Source organism: Crinia signifera, chromosome 9 (assembly GCF_055691185.1).
Source record: "Crinia signifera chromosome 9, ASM5569118v1, whole genome shotgun sequence".
Classification (NCBI taxonomy): Eukaryota; Metazoa; Chordata; class Amphibia; order Anura; family Myobatrachidae; genus Crinia; species Crinia signifera.
In genome coordinates this window covers 134,416,777-134,430,341 of record NC_139225.1, presented here as the reverse complement: position 1 = coordinate 134,430,341, position 13,565 = coordinate 134,416,777, and the positions used below count along the sequence as shown (strand labels likewise).

At 45.6% G+C, this 13,565-nt stretch overlaps 1 protein-coding gene across 7 annotated transcripts in view; it reads right to left on the bottom strand.

Annotated features, from left to right (window-relative positions):
- LOC146036103 (uncharacterized) overlaps nt 1–13,565 on the bottom strand; it is a 36,960-nt gene that overhangs the window by 8,245 nt on the left and 15,150 nt on the right. For 4 of the 7 annotated variants that reach the window (XM_083159918.1, XM_083159913.1, XM_083159914.1 and 1 more), the window contains exons 2-8: nt 7,066–8,901; nt 3,840–3,990; nt 3,562–3,747; nt 3,334–3,471; nt 1,529–1,723; nt 950–1,172; nt 608–819 (exon numbers count right to left, since the gene is read on the bottom strand). In XM_083159918.1, coding sequence (XP_083016044.1) covers nt 608–819; nt 950–1,172; nt 1,529–1,723; nt 3,334–3,471; nt 3,562–3,747; nt 3,840–3,990; nt 7,066–8,528 — 2,568 coding nt within the window. In that variant the 5' untranslated portion in view covers nt 8,529–8,901. Of the gene's footprint in view, nt 1–607; nt 820–949; nt 1,173–1,528; nt 1,724–3,333; nt 3,472–3,561; nt 3,748–3,839; nt 3,991–7,065; nt 8,902–11,287; nt 11,389–13,565 lie in introns of those variants that run through there. The other 3 variants (XM_083159915.1, XM_083159917.1, XM_083159919.1) reach the window with 3 other exon arrangements.

The following is a 13,565-nucleotide window of genomic DNA, read 5'->3' as shown; positions in this document are numbered from 1 at the left end:
CCTATGCAATGCGATCTAGTCCAAATTGTATACAATATAGCAAAAGTTCAGCTCTGCCTCAGACACCTTTATCTTACATGTCCACCAATGACTGTTAGATGGAACCACATGGCTACTGGAATGTCTCTACCCAAGACTCCAGTGCAGAAATGCTCATGTACTGTTTGACTTGGTAGGCAGCTAGCAACAGAGGGTTTATAATGGATGACAGACAAACCATACCACAAAGCTACAGACACTCATAAGCACGGACTGGTGCTCTAAAGCGCTCGCACAGTAAGGGGTGACGAATGACTGCCCGATAGTCGGGATTACGACAGTCAGTACTCCGACAGCAGAATCCTGACTGTTTAAATGCCCAACAGGCAGATCCCGACTGACAGGGGCTATTCTCCCCTGTGGGGGTCCACAACCCCCATAGAGGGAGAATAGAATCGGTGGCAAGTAAAGCAAGCCACTGAGCCTGCAAGGGGCTACTTTGCACTTGCTCGCCGGTCGGATCACCAGCAGTCGGGATTCAGATGTCGGGATAATAACCATCGGTATCCCGATTGTCGGACTGCCATACCACACCCCGCAGTAAGACAGTGAGGAGAAATCAATATACGTTTACTGATGTATCTTCACTCTGCCTTTGATGGTGCATCCGTTCTTGGGTCACCTTAAGGTTGCAAGATTCCCAAGGTGGAGAATGGCTGGTTAGGATATCTGCAGAAGTTTCCTGGTCCTCTTGGCTTATGAGTTTTGAAGAAGTGACCCCAGAATCTGAAATTAAACTGCTCTGGGACCCCTCACTCCTCTGAAAAGCATTCCAAGGGGCTGTTGGGAGAAAGGTACATACATTGGTTAGGCTTCCCAATGAGTTTATACCCATTAATAAAGGATAGATGTGACCATGTGTGGAAGATAGAAAATGGTAGGAACATGAGATAGACAACCCCTCACCCACCTGAAGTGGCTGTGTAGAAGGACTCCTGTCCGTCGTGAGAACTAGATCTTCCAACATCACCCAATGGGTCCCATTCTAGGTCAGCAGCCAATGCTATATTGGCAGGAGGAACACCAAGTGTGTTTGGAGCTTCTCCTTGGTCAATGTCCAGGTCTAGGAAGACATCTGAAGATCCAGATGAGGCATTCTCAAAGCTACCATTGAGAAAGTCATCCTCAAAAACCTTCAAGGAAAATATATATTGACTTGGTCATTCATATGGCCGATAGTAACAACATATCCTACTGCAATTGCTTAAGGATGGCATAGTAAAGATAGTAGAGAACAGAATATATGGTAGCGGTTTAATGGGGAACCATAAATCCCAAACAATTAAGTGGTACACTTTAACGAACAAATGTGCATTTGAAATGGTCATTGTGTGAGTGCATTCATTACAGGCATGGACCATTGAATTGTGGTTTCATCAGTAGTAATTACAGTGCCTTCAATACTGCGAGCTGTATTGCTCATGCCCCTTTGCCTCAAACCCCCTAATATATTATATTTTCTATAGCGAACCACGGCACATATACTTACCAGCCTGGTGCTCACAAGGCGTTTCTGTAAGCGGGAGAGACGGATGAATATCTCCTGGCAATATGAGCCCAGCTCCGTCATCTCCTCCTCCAGAGTCTCAGCATCTCGGGGGTCACTGTCTCCTATTAGCAGGTCCCCTCGCTCTAGGAGACATTCCACTCGCTTCATGTTGCTCCACACATCCTCCTGGAAGGCCTGACAATGACCCATCAACAGCATTAGAGTTGTATTAATTCTGGAAAATGCTATTTGTTAGTAATAAATTGTATATTATAATGAAAACGTACAGTTGTCATTAGGATCAGGTCCAGAGAAACAACTGAAAATTATAAAACTACATTGCTAGATTGTGCTGATCTATTTGTTGTGCGACAATCCTATATCTGCGCTTGATCGACTCTGAATCTGTGCAAGATGGGCTCTGATGCAGCGGTCAGTGTATTGTCTTTCTCTAAGCTTAAGTGATGTCACTCTACTTAAGTGATGTCCAGGAATAACAAAAGGGATCCGGCTTGCAATCAACAGCGAGATTCTCCGACCGCTGGTACAGTCCTATTTGCGGTATTATCCGAGATTGGATCGTTGGCTCGGTCCTAAAAGCAGCCCACTCTATCCCTGTATCCTCTACGCGTTTCTCCGCCTTTCTCTCCTTCAGCGGCTTCCATCACACCTCCTGTAGCAGCGGTTGGAGAATCTCGTTGGTGACTGCAAGCCGGATCCTTTTGTTATTCCTGGACATCACTTATGTATGTACCACTTATAATGTGCACATAAAGTGGGAACTGCTAACTATAAATTGCAAAACGAACTATACTAACCAAAGAACAAAGAGGGTGTACAGTGATGCGCTGTCAGACAATGAGGTAGATGTAGTCTTCCTCCTTCTTTAGGTGGAACGTATTCACCCAGGATATAAGCTCCAAAAAATAGAAAATATAGCAGAAATATGCTATATTTTCTATTTTTTGGAGCTTATATCCTGGGTGAATACGTTCCACCTAAAGAAGGAGGAAGACTACATCTACCTCATTGTCTGACAGCGCATCACTGTACACCCTCTTTGTTCTTTGGTTGTATTGAAAGTGGGGTTGGTATTCCCAGGGGTGTGCGCGGTGCAGCAGCCAGGTTTGGCGCAGTCTACCTGTATAAAAATCTTTTGTCTGAACTATACTAACCGGTTATAACAAGGGACAATCCGTTTTTAAATGCATGCTTCTACTAATCAATAATACTTCTATGAAAGAGATGTTGAGCAAAAAAGTTTTTCTTAATTCATGTTTGTAAGTCTTGTCTGTCATATTGTTGTCCACAATATTCTATAATTTTAATAAATATTAATACTATTCAGCACAGCGCTGTTCCACTTTTGTCTAGATTGCTAAGGGGTTTAGGTAATCCCCCTATTGGTAACAGCTGCAGTGCAGAATAGAGCACAATCATCGCTCCGTATCAAATTGTTCTTTGTTGGTTTTGTTATGATACTACTTGTTTCCGAGCGTCTCATTCGCGCCAGGCTCCTGTTGCTGTATAGCTAATAGACAGAGGCCCAGTGTATGAGGACACCTCATCCGTAACAGTGCTGGATATGAACATGGTAATAATGTCGTCCTAATACTTTATATCTGTCTATGATAATTAGTGCACACTGCAAGTTTGTTTTTACTCTTGATGAAATTCTTTGAGGTCATCAGTGGTGCCATGATATGACTTCATCATTCTCGGAATTAATGAATGAGCAAAGGAACAGGAATTACTTAATTAGACCTATTATTAAACAGCATTCATCACTAAAGGTAACTATGCACCTTTAGTTGTTGTATTTTCTCAGTTGAGTTGCCTCCATAGATATACTCTACACTGGACAGTTCTAGATCCATCTCCGTCAGGCAGAGCTTTATGTCCTCCTGGTCAGTGTCAAACTCTTCCCTCTGCTTGACCCTAGACTATAAGAAGAAGAGTCATATTAGGCTTTCTCCACATATATATATATATTTATATTGTTGTCTTGATCCTAAATGGAACCAGTAAGCTACCTTCAGATTCTGGTGAACATTCTCCGTCTCCCTCTGCAGATGGTACCAGAACATGTTTACTTCCTGCATCCTACTCCGGAGGACACTGGGAAGCAGCATCTGGTGACGTGTCTGTGTGAGCCGCCAGTACTGTGTATTCAGAGACTCCAGGTCCAACAGCTTCTCCTGCATCTCCCCCAGGAGAACCTGTAGCGGGATGGGAAGAGATGGATCGAAGAATGGTTAGAAAAGGGTTGTACTGTATCTAATGGTGGAAGGCTAAAAAATTGTTTTATTACCTCATACTTTCTCAATGCCAGCTTAGACTCTTTATGAAGGGTCTGGAATGGGTTCCGGAGAGACGCTGTTATTTGGGCAGCCTGTAGCCAATCCTCAAACCGTGACAGGGAATTGAGGAACTGTTCACACAGTTGTCTGTCCTGTTCCAAACTAGGGGGAAATAGGGGAAAAGAAAAATACAGTGAGACGTGAAAGGAGAGAAGTCAAAGGAGAGACATGAAAGGAGGAACTTGAAAGGAGAGAAGTCAAAGGAGAGAAGTCAAAGGAGGGACGTCCAAGGAGGGACGTGAAAGGAGGGATGTCAAAGGAGGGGCATGAGAGGAGGGTCGTGAAAGGAGGGATGTCAAAGGAGGGACGTGAAAGGAGGGATGTGAAAGGAGAGGTACTGTAGGCAGATATAGGATGATTAAAGCCAGTGGGAAGGAATGAGAAATAATTAGTGGGCATCTACAAGGCATAAGAAGAGGATGGAGAACAATCATGTAAACAAAATGCATGTGAATTAAAAATGGTCCCATTCCTAGAGATCTTGTCAGTACTGTATATTGTTAATGCATACATATGATGAGCCCTGTGTGGGTGAAACGTTGTGTTTTACCATACCTCCCAACATGACCCTCTCCATTAGGTACACAATGCCCTCTGATCCTGGACTACCCTCTGAATGTATGATTGCCGCCACCTGTGTTGAACAGGTTAATTGATAAGAAAGGTGTTTCACCACAGGTGAGAGTAACCAAGAGGGAAGTCCAGGAGCAGCATAGGTGTGCGCACATTGAGTGTTAGGTGTGCACAGACACCCCCTAATGCTGCGCACATCCTATTAAAACACCTCCCCGCCACTACGGCACTTCAGCTACAGGGCCTCTGGCGGCCCTCGGACCATCAATTGTGTGTGTTTTGCATTTTTAATTGTACTAGACCATTGTCATATCACTACATACCTGTGTCATCCATATAGGTTTTTGACTTTATTTGCATATACCTTTACACTGAGTAATTAAAAGATTAAAACTGAAATAGGCAGGAGATTATGGTGTGGCTGAGAGACGTTTTATATTGTAATGTGTGCCAAGAGATGATGGTAGACACACCCAATGAGCAGTGTAATGCTGTGTACACACGGTGAGATTTGACATTAGATTTGGACTATATAGTCAAAATCATGTGCGATCTGCATAGGTTTTTTTACCTTGTGATCCCAATGCGCACTCCCATTACAGCACAAATAGAAACCTAGATAGACAGCGCAGCAATGACTACATAGTGCATATCTAAGGCAGATTGTATGAATTGTATGTAAATAGTACAGAGTTAGCAAAGATTGTATAGCAGTCGAATCTTAAGACGAATAGCAAGGGAATCTCACCATGTTTATTTGAAGGTGCACCCCCCAAAAAAATGTGCTGCGCACACCTATGAGGAGCAGAGCATTGTGTCCCTCCTGGAAAGGGCCATGTTGGGAGGTATGGTTTTACTGGTTGTCCCCTGGATAGCCCCTGTCGACCTACTCCCAGCCCCTATATCACACTCCTAGTCCCGTGTGCACACAACCAAGCCCCGTATACACACTCCCATACCCCGTCAGTATACTCGCAGTCCCGGTCAGCATACTCCCAGTCTCCATTTGCACCCTCCAATTCCCAGTCAGCACACTCCTAGGACCAGTCAGCACACTCCTAACACCTGTTAGCATACTTGTAGTAGTCCTGGTCAGCACACTCCCAGCAGCCCAAGGTCATCACACTCACAGCAGTCCAGGTCAGCACACTCACAGCAGTCCAGGTCAGCACACTCCCAGCAGTCCCGGTCAGCATACTCCCAGTCTCCATTTGCACCCTCCAATTCCCAGTAAGCACACTCCTAGGACCAGTCAGCACACTCCTAACACCTGTTAGCATACTTGTAGTAGTCCTGTTCAGCACACTCCCAGCAGCCCAAGGTCATCACACTCACAGCAGTCCAGGTCAGCACACTCCCAGCAGTCCGGGTCAGCACACTCCCAGTCTCCATTTGCACCCTCCACTTCTCAGTCAGCACACTCCTAGGACCAGTCAGCATACTCCTAGCACCAGTTAGCATACTCCTAGCTGTTCTGGTCAGCACACTCCCAGCAGTCCTGGTTAGCACAGTCCCAGCAGTCCCGGTAAGTAGACTCCCAGCAGTCCCGGGCAGCACATTCCCAGCAGTCCCGGGCAGCACACTCCCAGCAGTCCCGGGCAGCACACTCCCAGCAGTCCAGGTCAGCACACTTTCAGCAGTCCGGGTCAGCACATTCCCTGGCCCGGTCATCATGCTCCCAGCCATGGTCAGCACGCTCCTAGGTCCCCAGGTTAGTTCTGTCTTGTATCGAGTTAAGAGGAAAGAGAAAAGTAGACTCTGGTTTTGGGGCACTCTTGATTGTGTTATAAAATAAAATATAAAGTTATATTTTATAACCCAATCAAGAGTGCCCCAGAACAGAGTCTATTTTCTCTTTCCTCTTAATTTGAACCCTTTTTTGAGTCTTAAAAGACCAACCAGAACATCCGCCGAATCTGGCCTAATCCATTAGGTTGGTTTTGTATATCCTTTCAATTAAAATAAATATTCTGTGACCAATAAAGTGCAGTGACACAACAAACCCCCCTGGTTTCTATCTTGTGTCGCTCTGGGACAGTACAGAAGCCAGTGATTGGCTGATTGGCTCTCTGCTATCTAAGTGGCAGAATATGCCATGCACATATCACAGAATGGTTAAGTCTAATCAAGGGCATTAACTGCAAAGTTATTATAACTGATATGATTAGCTTTGTGTTTTTAGGCTTTTGTCCAATAGCAGCACCATTAATGTTTGTCTGTAAAGTTGATAGTTTGGATACAGCAATTTGTGATGCAATGTTGAGGAAATACTTTAACTTATGCTTTACGTTTAGAATAGAACATAATTAGAATAGCTGAAGGCTGAGATTCTTGGGCCTGTGCCTTATTCCAGTATTACTGGGTGTACAGTTGAATGTAAAGGTTAACTGAAGTATGTACGGTATTCTCATTTCTTGATGTAGACATGAACATTTTTATTTTGGGGTTTATGGTAATGCCAGCTACTGTATAAAACAAGGATTCTGTAGTCATTATTTGAGCTCCAATGAACAAATAAATGTCTGATAGATTTTTTTATACCCATGTATAGTGTTTCTCCACAAAGTTCCACCAGACAGATAATTAAATGTACATAATCCTCACCGGACTTTGTTCTCCACTGAAGCTTTGCAGATCTCACATTTCTTGACCTCATTCTGTTCTTCAGGAGAACCATACCTTGATGATGCTCCAGAAATGACGGCATAGTGGCAGCAAGAGTTGGTTTCTTGGGCACATACCAGTGAGTGGGTGGGCATGGCATGGTCAGGAGAAGTAAGACAGGCAGACAGTGGGAAAGGAGAACAAGTAGTAGGATCTAGAACTGTGCTAGTTGGTGTTGGGTGAATTGACTCCGTAAGGAAGCAGTGGCAGACATATGGACAGGTGCAGAGATTAGCAGACAGGGGAGGGGAATGATGCCTACTGAGATATGAGTGGTATGTGGCAGGAGATGGATCGGCACAGTTGGAGATATCAACCACTAGAGATGCTTGAGACTGAAGGCACTTCGTGGAACCTAGAGTGACAGTGTTAGACTGCATGTTATTGGAGGAAGAAAAGTCACTACAAATGTGTGTTATGTCGCAGGAATAGTGAGTGGCAATGATTTGTGATGGAGTGTCACTGTTAGTATGAGTAGAGTTGTCTGGTGGATCAAGGGAAGCCGTATGAGGATTAGAAGATGCAAAATTAGAGGAGTCTGGTGGGGATATTCCTGAAGAAGTGAAATGTGAATGATCCTGAGCTTGGGAAATGTATGAGCTTATAGGGTGACAGGGTTGGGGTACACAGCAATGGTCGCCTGGTGGGACACTGTTTAATTCAGGAGGGACGAGAGATGAATATTCCACAGTGGAAGTAGAAATGTTATTATTTTGGCCCATAGAGGCACATTGGAAATGAGAATCAATATGTGATATGGAGATGTCTGGTGAGAAGCTAATCACCCGCTCACATGCTTGGAAACTGTTAGGGAGGGAAAAGGGGGAATAGTCAGGTTGGGATCTAGTGCGGCATTTTGGAGCAGTTGTAAAGTACTGGTTCGGTTGGCTAGTAGAGTAGTTAGGTGGTGGTACAGAAGAACAGCCATGCAGAGATAGCATGGACTTGGCAGATGGGGATGTAGATGGACAATCAGTAGAGAATGTTGTGGTTGGTACAGAGTGGTAGTTAGGCTGACCTACAGAGGAATAGTTCCTAGAAGATCTAGAACACTGAAGCTGTTGAATGGATGGGCCATTCTTAGGGGATATGGAGGAATTAGGGAAGGTGCATTCCTGAGGTGGCACAGCAGACCAGTTAGTTTGGAGTTTGGTGGAGTATTTTGGATATGAACTAAAAGACTGGTTAGCTTGGGATATGGAGGAGCAAGTCAGAGATGTAGTAAAAGAGTGATCAGTTTGAGATTTGGAGGAGCGGTTAACAAGTGATATGGAGGAACAATCTATAGGCAATCCGGAGGAGCAGGGAGTCTGAGACGAGGAGCAGTTTAGAGATGAAGGTTCAATTTGTGATATATAGGAACAATCTAGAGGTGATATGGAAGCGAAGTGATGTTGTGACATGGAGGAGTAATGATCAGCTAGGGATAATGGAGGAACAGTCCACCTATGATATGGAGGAACATTTTGAGGTGATGTAGAGAAATGATCAGTTTGGAATATGGAGGAGCATCTCTGAGGTGATCAGTAGAGGAATGACCAGTGTGGGATATGGAGTAGATGAATGATCAGTAGAGGAGCAATCAGGCTGAGCTGCGGTGGAGAGATACATTAAGGTTGGGATATTGAGGATTCATGAGAAGAAACAGAGGTTCTGTGTGTTACAGGGAACGAGGAGCAGGCGGTAGTGGAATATGAGAGGCAATTAGCTCAGGGGAAAGTGCAGCAAGTCGTGAAGATATCCTCCTTTCTCATGACTCCGTGACATGTGATCTTCCTGTGTAATGAAAGAGAGATGATCAGAATAAGCCTCCATTCAGACATCACACAGTATATAGTAAGTATATAAAGAAAAGAGAACTAGACGCACCATATAGGTGCTAGATGAGGAACTTCGGCTGCTTGCAGAATAACAACTAATCCTGGTCTGAATGAGATCAATTATCTCTGACAGAATACTCAGAGCTCTGAGCATATATTGTACTATTATACACTGTAGGACAGGATTACCTGTTCAACCCTCTCAGATCCATTGTAATCTCTAGTACACATGAGGGGAGAGAGGGAGTAGGAGACATCACATACATGTCAGCACAAATGCCTAAAATCACTTTTGTCCAACTAATACATAATAATGTCATTATGGGGAAGAGAATCCAGTCCTGGGAACACTCTACAAATGTATTTTTCAAGGAAACACATTATTCTGGTAACATCCCAGATCCAGGAATATTTGTGCATGATAACGACCTTCTGGCAAAAATCATGTTAATTCCCCATTTTTTTTAATGACACTTTAGCAAGGACAATTTTATAATCCCCAAATATTGACATTTTTAGTTGTCTATGAGAAATGTTCTGTAAGGGCCTGTGAGGGAGGGGAGCTGAGGATTGCAATCCTTCATAGAGAGGTCTTTGGAACGGACATCATTATGATAGGAGTATAACGGCGCATACACACTAGAAGATTATCTTTCCAATCTGGCTGGTTGGAATGAAAATCTGGAAATTTCTAGGAACAAATTACAATCTACCATTTTAACAGGTTGGTCATGCCCCTCCCATTGGTCATGCCACTCCCACTGACCATGCACCCTTATTATTGGGGACGGTGGCGCTTTCAGCAGCCCTGGAGGTAAGTTGGAAGTAGCAGCATGTAGCCTCAACTTTATTGAATTTGCCCGGAGGCAAGATAGATTTTAGAGAAGAGTGCTGCAGCTGCTGAGCAGCATCTTCCTCTTCACGTGCGTTGCTGTGTGTGTTTCCCATCCTCCTGCGCACTACCTCCCAGCAGCCTGCGGGCTGTCCTGTCACCAAGCTGCAGGCTGCAGGATCGAATTACATTGGACAGCCGCAGGAAGTTCAGCTCTGCTCTAGGGCAGTCACTGCCTGTGTTTGCGCAGTCAGCGGCGCTGCAGATCGGAAATAAAGAGCCGATCCGCAGCCGTAAGTGAAGGGCGTGGCGTGAGTTCTCAAGGGGAGCCTGGGATACTTGCCCCCCAGGCCCAGCTCTGGCTGTAGCAGAGCGGAATGGCCCAGCGGAGGGAGCCTCCATTGCCTCCCAGAATTCCGCCACTGCTCACTAGTATGCGAGTGGGTGGATCCAGTCTGGGCTGGTAGAGTGAATAAGGGGCAATGGGTAGGGGAATAAATTTGCCGATGATGATAAAAGTCTGAGCTGGTTCAAAACGGGTTTTGGTCAAAAGTCCTCTGGTGTTTCCAAAAAGAGTGCTACTGACAAAGAGTTGCATGCCAGACAACTTTACCAGAAGGGATAATAAGTTTAGTTTGCACTCTGGGAAAGGAACGACCTGAAGCAAATATATTTGCCCAAAGGAGATGACCGTCCTACCACATAAATGCTTGTCTACCTGCAAGGTGGCAAATCGCCTAATGCCAGGGCTGGGCAACACCGGCCCTCCAGATGTTAATGAACTACACATCCCAGGATGCTTTGCATTAGTTTTGCTATGTGGCCATGATGAAACTGATGCAAGGCATGCTGGGATGTGTAGTTCATCAACATCTGGAGGGCCAGTGTTGCCCAGCCCTGCCTAATGCCATGTGGTACTGGTTGATAGGTCGATAGTGTCTAGGTCAACAGTCAATAGTTTGATCACTATTGGTCGACAGCCAATAGGACGAGAAATACAAAAAAGTCGACATGCCCTATGTCGCCATTGACAAAATAAGTCTACCAGAGCCAAAGGTTAACATGGTAATGGTGGACACATGAAGAGGTCAACCTAATAATCCACACCCCATGGTCATGCTGGGGCTCAGATTCAAAGCCGAATGTATTCCACACTTAAAAGTAGCTCAGACATCCACCATATTTAGAACCGGCCACATTTATGCAGCGAAGAACAGATGCAAGTGCAGAAATAAATACTGTACATACAAAGGTCCTCCCTCTTACCACTCTGGTACACACACACACACGCGCACACACACGCACACAGCAATTCAAATCACATTGCAGGCCCCCTGTCAGTCTGCACGTAGCACCATACTGTGTGTGCAGCTTGTTATTACAGTGCACCAGGTACGTGTACAAATGCACCTTTCAGCTAAGTGTAACATGACAGCATAACCCAGTACCAAATGTAGCTTGTTCCACAGGTAGGGGACTGTTCCACTGCTAGTGCCCCCCTACCACCTACCTGCATTGCTTCATGGTGTAAGGATAACCTACCCTGAGCGGTGCCTGTCATTAATGCAGCATCACAGAAACTCCACATGGACACAGTGTGATGTGTTGTTAGGTTTCAGTTAGAAAGGGTCCAAAGTCCAAAGTAACGTCTCCCTGACACCGCGCCAAAACAAACAACACAAACCATACCCGCAAGACGAGCGATCACATACGCCGATTTCTATTTATTTATTTGTACTTTTTGTTTCAAAATGACATCAAACAAAAACACGACAAAGGCGGAGATGATTAATGTACACAAAGAGTAATGCAGACAAATGGCAGCATTGTATAAAATATATGAGGGAGGTGGGGGGGGGATACGGATGACCGGCAGTGGGGATGTCGGCGATCAGTATGCCGACGCTGGCATCCTGATGGAGGTCATTATACCTACCTTCTTCCTGCCCCTCCCCCTCCCCAACCCTCCCTCCAAGCAGCCTAACCCTACCTGCTAGTGCCTAACCATCACCCTCATACCCTACCGGGTAAACCTAACCCAGCCCAACCCGCAGCCTAATCCTAACCACCCCGCTATTGCCTAACCCCGCCACCTAAAACCCCCTGTCCATCAGCCTAACCCTACCTGCTAGTGCCTATCCCTAAACCTTGATCCTCGCTGTCTTAACCTAAACCACCTTGACCCACAGACAAATATTAACCCTCCCCTAAGTGCCTAACCCTCACCCCCATTCTCCGCTGACTAAACCAACCTGACCCGCAGCCTAACCCTAAACCTTGAACCGCGCTGCCTTAACCTAACCTATCCCAGCCTAACCCTCCCCGCTAGTGCGTAACCCTAACCCCCATACCGCACTGCCTAACCCTGATGCTCCCCTCTAGTGCCTAAGCCAGGGGTTCCCAATCTTTTTTGATTCACGGCACCCTAGAGTATCAAAAAAAATTTCACGGCACCCCTAGGCCAATTTTTTTTATTAGATTGGGTTTATATGCAATTCTTAGGGTCAGTTATGTGGTAAAGGGCAGGCTTTGCTTCTGTTTATACACATTTTATAATTGGCAGCCACCAGCACTTGTTTTACTCATAAATAATTAGCCATTAATAATTTGAATTGGTCCTGGACCACCAACCCAGGGCACCCCTGCATGTGTACGGAGGCACCCCAGGGAGCCACGGCACACAGTTTGGGAACCATTGGCCTAAGCCTTACATCTATAACCCGCTACCTGACAATAAACCCTCCCTCCCTGCAGCCTAACATTACCCCCCTAGTGCCTTAATCTACCCCCCTCCCCAGGCCTAACCCTAACCTACCCGGCATACTTACTTTCGGCATCCCGGCATTTGGGATTCCGGTACCCTCCCCACTAGTGCCTAATCCTAGCCCCCCCCCCCCCCCCCGTATGCCTTATATATATTATCTCCACTGCTATAGTCCCCTTTTTATATTCTACTCTTCAGGATGGAATAAATGGCACCATGTATAGGGACGGACTATGGGCGGGATAATCTATCATTCACCGCCCCCCTCGACCATTACTTATGGCATATGAGGTAACATCCACCGCCCTACATCGCGCCCCTCCTATGTTCTAACATATACGATTACTAATGCAAAGGGCAGCTCTTGCCATAAGAGATATTCTTTGCGATGCAGAGCTGTCCCAAGACTTTCAGGTCTGAGAGTGATTGCCCGGCCACCGGGCATGCTGGGAGGGATAAGTGAAGGATCCTTCGCACAGCGCTGCTGAGAGAAGCCCATGCAAGGTATCACCAGCAAAAGCTCCGCAGTGCTTCACCAACGAAATGTGTTTAAAGCATATGAAAATGAAAAACAGACCTCCTTCCCAATGGCTGGGGAATGCCTGCTTATTCTAGGGCACTCCCAGAAAATGCAGCATTACCCCCCCCCCCTCCCTCCCCAAATGCCTGCACACCCCGCAAGCAACCAGCTACCGGCGTTCGGTTGGATGGCTTTCGAATGCACACTGTGTAATGTGCGCGTGCACGGTCGTTCAATAATTGCTTGAGATGCCAATCCGCAGCCCAGCGAAGGGGTCTGAATCAGGCCTACAGTCCATTGCAAATTTGCAGATGAGCAGGTATAAATCAAACCCTAAATGCAACCTTTTCTCACATATTTTTTTAAGGAAATTCGGGCAGATCGCATTTCCCATTATAAGTATGGGAAATGTGATCTAGTGACAAAAAAATGTGAATTGAATTGAAGGCTTTGGACCATTTTTGTATGTACAAATAATGTTAATAAATGGGCCTCTACATCTTG